The following is a 12,749-nucleotide window of genomic DNA, read 5'->3' as shown; positions in this document are numbered from 1 at the left end:
TTCAAGGCCTGTGGATTAGAAGTTCCATTGCGGCAGGGGGCTGCTGCTGGATTTTGTTTTCATGGCCTGATAAGCCAATAAACACCATGAACCTGTGTCTGTGCCTGGTGCCAGGGAGGGCCTCCAGGTCTTCACCCCTCCATTTGGCTCTCAGAGGGCGGGCTCCAGCCTTTCAGGCCTGAGAGTCCCTGAAGCAATACTTGCCTCAAAGCCCTGCTCAGGCTCTGGGTGTCTGCTAGAGCTGCCCCTTGCCCTCCAAGGTGGAAAGTCTTTACCTTCTGTGGACGCTCAAAGCACAGAGCTGGGCCTCTCCTCAGATAGGGGTCTCTCCCCTCAGATTAGGAGCCCTACTTGCTCAAAGGGAGTGGTGAACATCAGGCAAGTGCCTGAGAAAGAGCCAAGCCCCTGAAGGGCAGACCTTATGAACAAGCAGGCAGCGGCCTAGTCACGTTCTCATCAACAGAGCCCCAGAACCCAGAGGTCTCTTCCCTTGGAATCCTAAAGGAGTGAGTCCTTGTTCCCCACTGCATGCACCATCCCAGACCCTCCCTGGGACCAAGCAGAGGTAGCCTGGTGGTTAAATAAGCAGCCACAGCAAGAGGTTAGCAGGCCAGGGACTGAAATGAGGACAAGGTGCTGACAAGTTTAAAACATGTATTTAAAATACAATTTATAAAATGCTTAATCTGCCAACTCAGGAGCCCGCGGTGCAGGGTGGGGTGGGGGTGGGCAGCTGCCTGCTACACGAGCAGAACAGGACTGCAGGGGTGCGGCCCTCCCTCCCATGCCGTTCGGGTCAGACACCTAAGGGGCTCATGCGTACCCCTGGGATCACACGACCAGAAAGCAGGACCCCAGAGGTTTCTTGAGTCTCTGCTTACCAAGGAGGCTGGATGTAGCCCCGCCGGCCCATCCCTGAGCAGAGCATGCCCAGATGGGGCAGAGCAGGGTATGGCTGGGCTGGACAGGGCAGGGCTGGGCAGGGGAGGTGGGCTCTGGAAGGGTCTGATGGTAGCAGATAGGGTGTTGCCTCCTGCCTGCAGGTGGGGAGCACCCTGATTGAGTGGGCTGAGAAGGGTTGGTCACCAGGCCCGGACCCCCAGCTCCTTTGGTTATAGGCTGACATCATAGTGGCTCATGGGAAGCGGTTAGCTGGAAGGTCTGAGGCCTGGATTATAGGGTCACGGAGGAGCTGGGGGAAGGGGACAGTACCGTGAAGGCAGATAAAGGGGCAGCAGCCTCAAGTTTCTGCCCCCCATCCCCCTGGGGTTTTCCAAGCCAAAGCCTGCAGCTTACTTAAAAAAAAAAAAAAAAAAGCACTTAAGGAAAGTTACAGACAACTACAAAAACAAAACAAAACAAATCCAAACCGTTCTCCCATCTCCCCTCCCACCTCCCCCAACATAACAGTTTCCTGTTTGCTTTTTTCTGCCTGCCACCTCTCCGTCTGGAAAGCCAGGGCATGACTGCTGGTGGGTGTGACACGCACACATTGGGCAGAGCCCCATCTTTGGCCAGAGGGAGGTGGGTGCACCAGACCTTGCCACACCCTCAGTCTGCACACACCAGTCAGTAAGCCCTCCCTTTGTCTCCCAGTAGGGGAAGGGGGCCAAGCAACAGGTGGTCCCCACGGCTGAGCAATCAGCACCTCTGGTCTTCCCACCTGGCCTACCTCTGCCACTGAAGGGGCAATCTCGCCTTGGGGCAGAGACCACTATTACATGAGGGATGGCCAAAACTACACATTTTAGAATGCAGAAACTTGGTCAGGGCAGTGGAACTATAAAGATAGCAGCCAACATTCTCCCTTGCCCACTGTTGAGGTAACTCCCCCTCAAAAACAGCTGTGGGCATGACTCAACCACCTGCTGGCTCTCACAGACTGAGCCTGGTTTCAGCTCTGCTCACAATCTCCTGGCTTCACACAGTTTTAAGGCTGTGTTATGCACTAGTCACTGACTCAACTGGCTAGCCCTTCCTCCCACGGGAGGTGTGGTGGGACATGACCAGCTGGGTCTGGCCTACCATTCCCACAGGGCAAGGCTAAACCATGCAGAGTGAGCCTGCTAAACCTAGCTTGCCACCTTGGCCACCACGGCCACCACCACAACCTGCCCTAATTGCAAAATGTCATACCAACCACTCCAAAACCCACCTGCTGGTTGGGAGTGAGGAGGCTGCCTGGCTGGCTGAGGGATAAGGCGCAGTGCAACAGAAGAGGCCAGACAGCCTGAGAGGAGCCAGAGAGCACACGTTACACAGGTCCTCTGGGCAGTGTCCTCTTTGCCTCTTCCACCTCAAGAGCAAAGAAAATCTCCCGGCTCCAGGGACGGAGGAAAAATGCCTTCATTTCAGGCCCTTGCTCTGGAAAAAGGGGTGAGGGGTAGCCTAGGCCTCTGGCGAACCAGTCTGTCATCACCAATCTTTGCAACGCAAAGCTTTTCCTTTCATCCCAACTTTATTCAGGATGGATTGCTCCTAAGGTACTGATTTCAAAAAGGAAGGGCACCAGGTATAGTTACTGAGCTGGTGCCATCAACAGAGATGGAGCGCTACAGACCCTGGGGAGTTCAAGCCTTGCGGGAAGAGGGAGACCTACCCATCTTCCAGCCAGAAGGCTCAGCGTTCTGGAGCCTGACTCTCTTCTGGCTTCCCTTGTGCTGACATAAAACACTGAACAAGCCTCACATCTCTTACTTTTAAGCCCAGGAGGGCAGAATCACTCTCTGACCTGGGCTCTCTCCTGGAAGTAGCAAGCCTGGCTGGTAGGGAACCACCCTGAGGGGTATGGGTAGGGGAAGTCTGTTCACTTTCCCTATCTCCCAAAATACTAGAGGTGGGGTTGCACCCTCCCCAGGCTCTCTGAGCCTATAGAGCTAGCCCAGTCTCTAGGCAAGGCTAAGCTGCCCTGGGACTTAGCTGGGGAGGGAGGTATAGGCATGGGTACTCATGTGTCCTGGGGGCTGCAGAGCCCTGCCCCTTTTCTGGGCGGCAGTAGGAATATAGAAGAAGCTAAGCTCACCAAAATCCTATTGGTTAATGTTTCTAGTGAATTTCCCAGAAACATTTTTAAGTAGACTACCAAACTACCCTTTCTCAATTAAAAATTCATCAAAATGCTAAAACCCCTCCCATGCACTTTTTCTTGCAAATCAGATTATTTGTATAAACAAACAAAAATGGTTGGGCGGGGGGAAGAAAGGATACTTTCAAATGGAACTTGCTTTTAAAGTGATGAAGACATGCACTTGGAGGGAGGTTCTCATCTGTGTTTTGAAATCCCAGATTAATGAGCATGATAAACTTATTGCTGGCACTAGCTTTACCCCAAGTGGCACTGTCTGACTCTACTCTGAGTCCTTGGTGGGTTCCCCCCAACCCTCCCCTAGCCCTCACCCTTTCCCTTTCCACTGACTTGGGACAGCCCTTGTTGACGTGCCAATCACGGGGGTAGAGGGGCAAGGGGAGAGGTCACAGTGCATGGGGTTCAAGGTCACAGTGGGCGGAGCAAGGGGGATCACAGTGCAAGTAAGTCAGGTCGTTCCCTCTGCTCAAGTCCAGCTGTCTGCCACGGCAGTGCGACCCGTGGCAGACGACCCAGGAGGCGGTGATGGCAGCAGTGGCGGCATCCTTTCTTGCCCACATTTATCTGCGCTGTTTGAAGCCTTGTGACCCATCAGGACCCAGAGGCTGTCTGATCACATTATTGGGCTGCCTGGTGTCTTCAGGCTGGGAGATCCTGGTTGGCCTGAAGGGAAGAAGATCAGAAGAAAGCCTGAAAGAGGATATAAAACATGTCCCCAAATCTCAAAACCAGCCACGCTTGTGGCTGAGGCAGAAGTCATGGTGGTTACCAGCCAACTCTGGCTCGCTGACCCTGCTTCTTTGGCAAGCACACAGAGGGCATCTCCAAGTTGGGAGGTCCCTGTAGGCAGGTGGGGCTGGAGGTCCATGTCCGCCTCTAGCTGCTGCAGCATTCCTGCCCCCAGAGGCAGCGACAAAGGACAGCACATCTGCTACAGAACCTAATGGCACAGGCTCTTCAGAGTGTCAGGTCAGGGTCAAGAGCCCTAAGCAAGAGCTTAGCAGGGTGACACGGCACCCATGACTTCTGCCCTCTTGCTTTTTTCCAGACTACATGGTCAACGACTGACTCATATTACTATGGAAGACTAAAGGAAACAGACCTTTTCCACTCTGGAAAGAGAGGCTTAGAGGAGAGATAATGGATGTCTACCAAATGAAAGGAGCCCTGATGGCACAGTGGGTAAGAGCTTGGCTGCTAACCAGTGGTTCGAATCCACCAGCCGCTTCTTGGAAACCCTATGGGGCGGTTCTACTGTCTCCTATAGGATTGACTTGATGACAGAATCGACTTGATGACAACGGGTTTCTTCTGGTTCATCAAAAAAAAAAAAAAAAAAAAGGGACAGAAAGAAGGTACACAGATTGGTTCTCCAAATCCCAGAATCCCAAGCCAAAGAGGCCCTTCGAAGTTAGAAAAATACTGTTTTACTACCAGAAGGTGACAAACTTATATAATGCAATCTCTAGGACTACAGAGAAAAAAATGCCAAGTCAAAAAGAATTTAGGAAATTCACAAAAACATAAGAGTGGGATATTCTAAGACCCTGAAGATAACAGTATCTGAGCACTTACTGAGCACTTCCATTGTGCCAGGCAGGGTTCTCAGCAGCACTCTACACTCATTTAGTCATCTGATCTCACAGCAACTTGGTGACACCGGTATTATCATTATCTCCATTTCTCAGATTAGGCAACTAAGGCAGAGGTCAAGTAGGATAGTAAGCAGCAGAGATGAACTCAAACCTTGCAGATTTTGACTCCAGAGTCCAGGTCTTTAACCTGCAGAGGCAGCATGCCAGCAAATTGGGACCTCCTCAAAGCACCCTCTAGGGCTTTCGGAGCGGCCCTGGCCCCTGAGCCAATGCAGCAAGACAATTAACTAGCCCAGCCAGGCTGGGATGGGCAGCTAAAGCTGTGATGGTTCCAGCCCTGACTGTGCGTGCTTCACATTCTTCTCCACGAAGACAGACTGCTCTCCTCCTCAGAAGGGCGGACTGTCTCTGGTCAGCCCTGCCAGCTACACTCACCTGTCGAGGATGGGTTTCTCCTGCTCCTCCTCGGGGCTGGCACTACCCAGGATCCGCTTCCGGGCCTCGGCGTACTCCGCCTCCCGCTGCGCTAGAGACTTGACCGGAAGGGCTGGCCTGCTGGTGGAGTTGGGGCTGCTGACCACACCGTTGCTGGTGGGCCTCTTGAGGATACGGATCTGTGGAGGGGGCCCCGTGGGAAGGCTATCGTCCTGAATCACAATGGGCACTCTGGGAGGAGATTTGGATTTCCTGCTGACAAAGAAAAAACACAGCTTCACAAATCCTGTTGCATGATGACAGAGGCCCTTCCAAGCCCCACACCCACCCTTCATCACTTTTCCTCTCCCTCCCCCTCCTAATTCTACTATTTTCTGGCCTCTGACCAGACCTATCAAACTCCCACTCCTTAACAGTTTCTCAGAAGAGCAAACATGCCACAAGCTCATGGAGTCCACAGGAACTGATCCTCAGGCCTACCCCTGGCAAAGGCGGCTAGCATGCCACCTCATTCTGGGACTTCTATCCCCACGATCATTACAGTCATGCCAATCACGGTTTGGCCCCTGTAGCAAAACATTTCATGTCCAGAATCCAATGACTTCAGTTAAGACCCGAGCTTCCCTACACAGGCCACAATGTAACAGGCTGGTGAGGTGGGAGCCCCTTAACTTGGGGTCAGCAAAGTGCTTGCTCCCAGCCAACATCTTCCACCACACATGCTCAAACCAGCCTAACACTACAAAGGTGCCTGCTACACCATGCCAGCCTGGCATGAAGACAGGATTTACCAAACTGACTCAGCCCTCTGGTGAGTGTGAGGTCTGTGCCTCCCAGACACAAGCAACGTCAGACAACTGAATCACCTTTTCAACAGAGCTCACGAGCAGAGAAATCTCCCTCGTCAGGACTCTCTGGCCTGTTTGACAGCGGCGGGGCTAGGGTAGAGGGACGATCCTAGCTAGAGACAGTGGTTGGCAATGTTCGAGAGGGAAGCACTGCCCAAAGCTGGTGATGTGTTCACCAGGAGAGGTGGAATAAAAACCCACAGTCTACCAAAACAAAGAGGAATAAATAACACAGGAAGGGAAGGAAGAAGAGCACAGAAGAAGAAAGGGATCCAGGGGGAATGACCACCCCACAAAAGCCACACAGACCCTCCTCAGAGCAGTTAACCAGCTTCTCTTCAGAAGCAAAGAGGCCTAGAGGGGACTGTTTTCACAGCCTTTGTCGTCAGATGGGGCAGGACTGGAGGAGCTCGGCTGTTGCCAGGGCGAGTTGGAACAGGTCCTGGGCAGGCCAGGGATGGCGTGGAAAAATGGACTGTAATCAGGAGTTAGGGTCATTGCTGAGATGAGCAGGTAGACAAGGAGCCAGCAAGCTGATCGAAGAGGCAGGGAGCCAGGAAAGCTGGCGGGTGAGCAGGGCATCCCAGAATTCCCTGGGGGATGACTGTGCAGCCCATTACGCAAATCCAGACAGGCTCTATCCCCCTCCTCCCTGCTGCTTGTTCCTGTGGGAAGCCGACAGGTTACCTAAGCCCAAAGACAGACTGCTGAGGTCAACTTTCACCTGCTCTGGAAACTCACTTCCTCCACTGTCTGGGTGGGAAACAAAGCTATCCTTAAAGGTTTTTCAAGAATTTTTTTTCTTCCAGGTGTTATGGTCTCTCGTAACACCCTAAGCCACCAGGTCACAAAGAGCCCACAGAAATTATTTGTCCAACCAACTATGTCACAGAGAAAGAAACTGAGGTCCAGAGGAGGAAACAACTTGTCCCAAACTTGAAAACAATTAGGGGCTGAGCCAGGCCTAAAACCCAAGTTTTCCAACTTGTCACCAGCCCCGTTTCCATCACACCACCTCACGCAGGGGCCCACTAAGGTAGGAGTCAGGTGTAACACCCCAGACTCACACCTAAAGCCTCAAGCCACCAAGTCCTGCTCTCCCCCTCAGAGGGAAAGGTTCGCTGCCCAGAGGAGCCTGACCTGCTGACCCTGTGACCAGCTGGAGCACACCATGACTGCCCAGCTCTCAAACGGCAGAGAGCATGAGCCCTCAGACCACATAGCAGCCTTACCTCTCCTTTTGTGTGATCTTCAGTTTTTTTTCCAACCGTCTGTCTATTTCCTAGAGGAAAAAAATGTATATAAAAAGTGGAAAAAAAAAATCTCTCTCAAATAAAGCTTACATCTTTATTTTCAGAGCTAAGGACAATGTCCTCTCTCTGGCCAGGAACACGACTGTGTCTTTTGAGGTAATGATGCAGACTTTCCTTTACTGGATGCTGGGTTTGGGGACCTGACTCCCTCTGTGGATCCGTCTCCCTTCTGTCCCCATGGCCACAGCAATCATTCTAGACCTCACTGTCCAGCTGGGTTCTTGGAAGAGCCTCCAACTAGTCTCCTGGCCTCCAATTTCCCCCTTAGAAACTATCTTTCAAGAGCCACTCAAATGAGCTTTCTAAACACAAATCGAACTGTGTCACTTCCCTGCTTAATATCCTTCAACCTCTTGCAGGATCAAATCCAAGCTAATAATGGTTTTATCCACACCTTCTGTCTTTTATCTCCTGCTTCCTGTTTTGCGCTACAGCAATACTGAGCTGTTATTAGCCCCAGAATCCGGTGTGCCGTTCCACTGCCTGCAATGTCCTCCTCCCATGCAAACTCCCCTTTATCCTTCAAAACCCGGCCTGGACGTCTACCACCTCCTCAGCAAACTCCTCCCTGATCCCATAAACACAGTTAATCCCCTGTTTCTCAGACATAAGCTTTCTCTTTTATAATCCTTCATATTCACATATATCAGTTGTTTATAATTTATTTCTTTACTGTTACGGACTTGAACTCTCTGAGACCAGCACCTGACAAAAGGCCTAGAAACAAGCCTAATGTTTGACGGACTGGCTGGGCAGTCTGAGCCCTCAGGCCCTCAGCACCAGGAACACCTTGACACCTCCACACACTCAGGTGCAAGAGTCCACACACTGGACCATGGCAAGCTGTGCACAGACCAAAGACCAAACCTCTAGACTCCTTGGGTGCCCCATTGCTTTTCCTTAGAAAACGCCTCCCTTCCTCAACCATCCTCAGCGAGGACAAGACAACCTAAGCTACTGCAGAGGGGAGAAATCACATGCAAAACCATGTGTTTGTCTGGAGGAACCTTTAACAGTGGTTCTGGGGCAGGGGGTGGGGGGTGGGTGGGGAATGATTCTGCCCCCCAGAGGACTTTTTTGGCAACATCTCTAGAGACACTTTTGGTGGTTAAGACTAGTGGTGGTGGGGGTGTTTCTGGCCGGGGATGCTTCTAAACATCCTACAATGCACAGAACAGCCTCCCTAGCTGCCAAAACAAGGAATTATCTGGCCCAAAATGTCAACAGTGCTGAGGTTGAGAAATCTTGATTTACAAGATGGATGGGATTTTTCAAAGGGGACCATCATTCATAAAACATTAAGAACCTTGGTAAGTAACAAGGCTTTGAAATTCGAAATTTGCTGAGATCTGCCTCACAGCCAAGTATGACAAGTGAGTGCTGAAAACTATGTTCTATAACTGATGAGTACAGGGTTCTATAAATGTGTATTAGTTCAAGTGGATATTGTTCAAATCTTCTAAATTATTACTGATTATTTTGTCTGATCTATTGACTACTGGGTCAAGTATTTGTCTTTCTGGTAAATTAAATAGTTTATTATGAAATGATCTTCTTTGCCTTAAAAATCTCCTGTTTAATATTAGTAAAGCTATGCCAGCTTTCTTTTGGTTTTATTTCCTAGAACGTTTTCCCCATCTTTTATATTCCACCTTTCTATGTCCTTACTTGTGTCTCCTGTAAACAAAACCAGATGACACACACATTCTGATTGGTGCTGAGTTGTGTTTAAATTTTTTGTTTTCATGAAAGACCCAAAATGTATTTAGGCAAAGACAGCCTATTATATTCTGAAGGTATCAGCAAGCCTGTGGGGCTGGGAAGCCCATGAACACACCTCTCATTACTGAACTTGAGAGGTTCCATCCAGGTTTCCTCTCAGGACAGCAAACTGCATCCTCTTTCTCCAGGGCTTTAGGGACAACAGGGAATCTGTATCCAGTCCCAGCAAATGTATTCTGGGTGGGAAAAGCCCTTCAAAAGGACATTATGGCCTGTGTCTGAGTAACTGTGTCTCTGTCCTCAAACTAGAACATGACCAGTACTTTTAGCATATCATATAATATTACTGGTTTTTAAAATAATGCCTTAAATCAATATAATGCTTTCTGGCTGTCTTAACACTTCTCAACACTGGTTTTCTCCTCTCACCAACCCTGTTTGATCAAGTAGCTTTTATCCCTTCCGGTCAGATGAGGGTAATGTGGCTCAGAGAGGTTAAGAAATTTGTCCAAGGTTACAAAGTAGCAAACTGCACAGGCAACGCTAGAACTAAGACCCCACCTCATGCTGTCGTACCCCATAATTGCTCAAATCCCTGGGAATATTGGTAAAAGCCACTAAAATGGATCCTCTCTCCTCCCAATTTCACACTGCTCCCTGCCACTCCAATAAGTAACACTCCCATCAAACTCTGTCACATCAGGCAGGACTGTTTTATCACACTTGGGAAGGGATTCTTCCATCACATTAGAGAATAGGATCTAAACCCAAGCGGCTTTGGTGGAAAGCTGATCCTGGCCACCCCCAGATGGTCAGCCTGGGCCCCAGCGTGCTCAGAGCTGTCCAGGCAGGAGACGGCATGCTCTGCCAGCAGCCGAGAGGACACTGCCTCTCACTCTGGAGTCTGTCCAGGTATCATGAGTCAGTCCATTTTCTCCTCAGATATGGTCTTACAATCAATCCACTCTCAGACTCATGCTCTGAAAAGCTGGACCACATTGAACTTCCCTACAGAGCACACTACAAGGAGAATGCTTGTCGGCTCCAGAGACACACTTTGTTGTTTTGTTAGGCGCCATCGAGTGGATTCCGACTCATGGTGACCCCATGTGTGCAGAGTAGAACTGGGCTACACAGAGTTTTTAAGGCTGTGATCTTTTCGGAAGCAGACCGCCAAGCTTGTCTTCCAAGGCACATCTGCGTGGGTTTGAACTGCCAATCTTTCGGCTACTAGTCAAGTGCTTAATTGTTTGCGCCACCCAGGGGCTCCTAGAAATGCACTACCCGTTGCCATTGAGCCAATTCCAACTCACAGCAACCCTACGGCTGCTAATCAAAGGGTCGATAGTTCAAATCCGCCAGGCTCTCCTTGGGAACTCTATGGGGGCAGTTCTACTCTGTCCTACAGAGTCGCTATGAGTCGAAATCAACTCGACCATGGTAGCAACCCTACAGGACAGAGAAGAACCGCCCCATACAGTTTTCAAAGCTGAAATCTTTACAGAAGCAGACTGCTGCCACATCTTTCTCCTGTGGAGTGGCTGGTGGGTTTGAACTGCTGATTTTTGGTTGGCAGCTGAGTGCTTAACTGCTGCGCCACCAGGGCTCCTAGAGATACACTAAACCCAGTACCCAGTGCCGTACTAGCCCAATGGAATTAAACAGGCCTCAGAATTTTGCGAGAGGAAGCATCTAATGAGGAGCTGAAACAACAAATCTTAGCACCTAATGGCACCTCCTTTATTTTTTTTTTAAACAATGATGCAGGTTAGTCTGGTTAAGTCCCCTGTGTTGGAGGCCCAACCTCCATGGCTAGTGAAATAAAGCCCATAAGCTAATCATGACTGCAGGGAGCAAGGAAGGGTCACGAGGGCAGAAGACAGGTGTTAGGACACAAGCACATCAGGCTGGAGCTGCTAAAGAATAAAGTTTATTTTTCCGATGGCTTCTCCTGCTAGAAAGGCTTTTTTTTTGCTAAGTAGCACGAAGCAGATTCCATAAGATGATACTCTGTGCTCTGATTAGAGGGGCAGCTCCTCTTTTTGGGGTCCAAATCCTAAGCAAAGAACTGTTGCTGCCAAACACAGATATCACCCTCACCCTTAACCTGTGGGGCTGCACCTCTAGAAAAGTGAGTTGCTGGTTTTTTGTCTTCGAAAACAAAGCCAGAAGGAAAAAATGGAGGCAGAAGTCTTGGAGAACCAGTTGGGGTGGGAGAGGGGAAGAGATTCCGGACAAGGCTGGTTCTCTATGGGAGGGGTAAAGGAGAGGCCACCACCACAAGGTGAATGAAATCAGATGTCAACATCTGCAAGAAGGCAGAGCGGTCACTGGAAGCTGACGCAGCGAAGTGCTGTGTTAGCCCCGGCAGAAAGCTGGGAGACGGAGGCATGTGAGTTACTAGGGATAAAAAAAAAAAAAAAGGGATAAGGTCATCTCAAATAGGATACCTCAAACTGCCTGTTACACAGTGGTATGGATTGAACTGCCGAAGCCCTAACCCCAACCTGTGAATGTGACCTTGTTTGCAAGTAGGGGTTTTCTTTTGTAAGGTGTGCCTCATAGAAGGGAAGAACAGCTACGGAGACAGAGTCAGCAGGGGGAAGATGACATGTGAAGATACACATACTAGCGGCAAAGGAACTCCAAGGACTGCCAGCAGCCTCTAGAAGCTAGGAGAAAGGCATGCCGCCCATCCTCTCTGAACCCTCAGAAGGAATCCGCACAACTATACAATGATTTGGACTTTTAGGCCCCAGAACTGTAAGACAATAAATTTCTGTTCTTTAAAGCCACCCACTGTGAGGTTTTGTTGTGGCAGCCCTAGGAAACTATGACACAGAGTTACAATCTAAGAAAGGAACAAAGGAAACAAAGAGGACAGGGAGCTTCTCCAAGAAGGGAGGGCAGATAACAAAGGCAGGCTCCCTCCTGTAACTTTAACAGGTGGATGAGAAAGGAAAGAAGAAAGGTGAAAAGGGAAGAGGGGAGGAAGAAAGGAAGAAGAGAAATAAACAGGCTATTTTGAGCCTTGGTGCAAAATACAGCATCATCACAGCTGTACTTCCTCAGACTTCCTCAATTCACATAGGGGTGATGCTGGTCTGGGGGAGACTGATTCCAATTAGCCAAGCTCAGAGAAGACAGTGGTAACAAACCCGAATGCTCACTGTTAACCCTTCCGGTGCATGACTTGCTGCTCCCCAGGGCCTTCCTTTCTGGGGCAGAAGTAATAGTTCCTCCTGGTGCCTCAGTACCCCAGCCAAAGGAACAAACTGTCCTGCTCCACCACTGCATCACTCCCTCTACAATAGAATACTCTGGTCGCCAATGCAACCAAAACACAACTAAGAATCCAAGTAATCCTATATTAGACAGAGGCTAAAGAGGCACCCCGGTTCCTGGCTATGAGTCAGGAAATACCCTCTTTTTTATCAGCAACAAAGTTACTATTTCAGTGAATATTTCCCTGGACATTTTCCCAGATAATTTATCTCTATGTTAGTTTCCATTTCAGAAGATGACATTTTCTGCGTTTTCTTCTTAAATGTAAGGAATAGTGACTAGTCCTAAAGCTCACCGGTGAACCAATACGTCCCACAGACTCAACTAATCTTGTCTAGCAATTCAAAATTAGTGAGGAAGACACGCACAGGATCTGAAGACCAGACAAGCACTCTGAGGATACAAGGATTTCTCCCAGAATTAGAGCCTGACGGGCCCTGATTAACACACCATTTTAGAAAAAAGC

General features: G+C 49.7%; 1 protein-coding gene across 1 annotated transcript in view; it reads right to left on the bottom strand.

Moving 5' to 3' along the window:
- Positions 1-639: 639 nt before the first annotated feature.
- SZRD1 (SUZ RNA binding domain containing 1) overlaps positions 640-12,749 on the bottom strand; it is a 29,312-nt gene continuing 17,202 nt past the window's right edge. Inside the window, exons 2-4 of the mRNA XM_049878040.1 lie at positions 7,196-7,245; positions 5,116-5,367; positions 640-3,748 (exon numbers count right to left, since the gene is read on the bottom strand). Of these exons, the coding sequence (XP_049733997.1) occupies positions 3,646-3,748; positions 5,116-5,367; positions 7,196-7,245 (405 nt within the window). The 3' untranslated portion in view covers positions 640-3,645. The remainder of the gene's footprint in view (positions 3,749-5,115; positions 5,368-7,195; positions 7,246-12,749) is intronic.

Source organism: Elephas maximus, chromosome 3 (genome assembly GCF_024166365.1).
Source record: "Elephas maximus indicus isolate mEleMax1 chromosome 3, mEleMax1 primary haplotype, whole genome shotgun sequence".
Taxonomy (NCBI): Eukaryota; Metazoa; Chordata; class Mammalia; order Proboscidea; family Elephantidae; genus Elephas; species Elephas maximus.
This window is presented reverse-complemented; position numbering and strand designations above follow the sequence as displayed.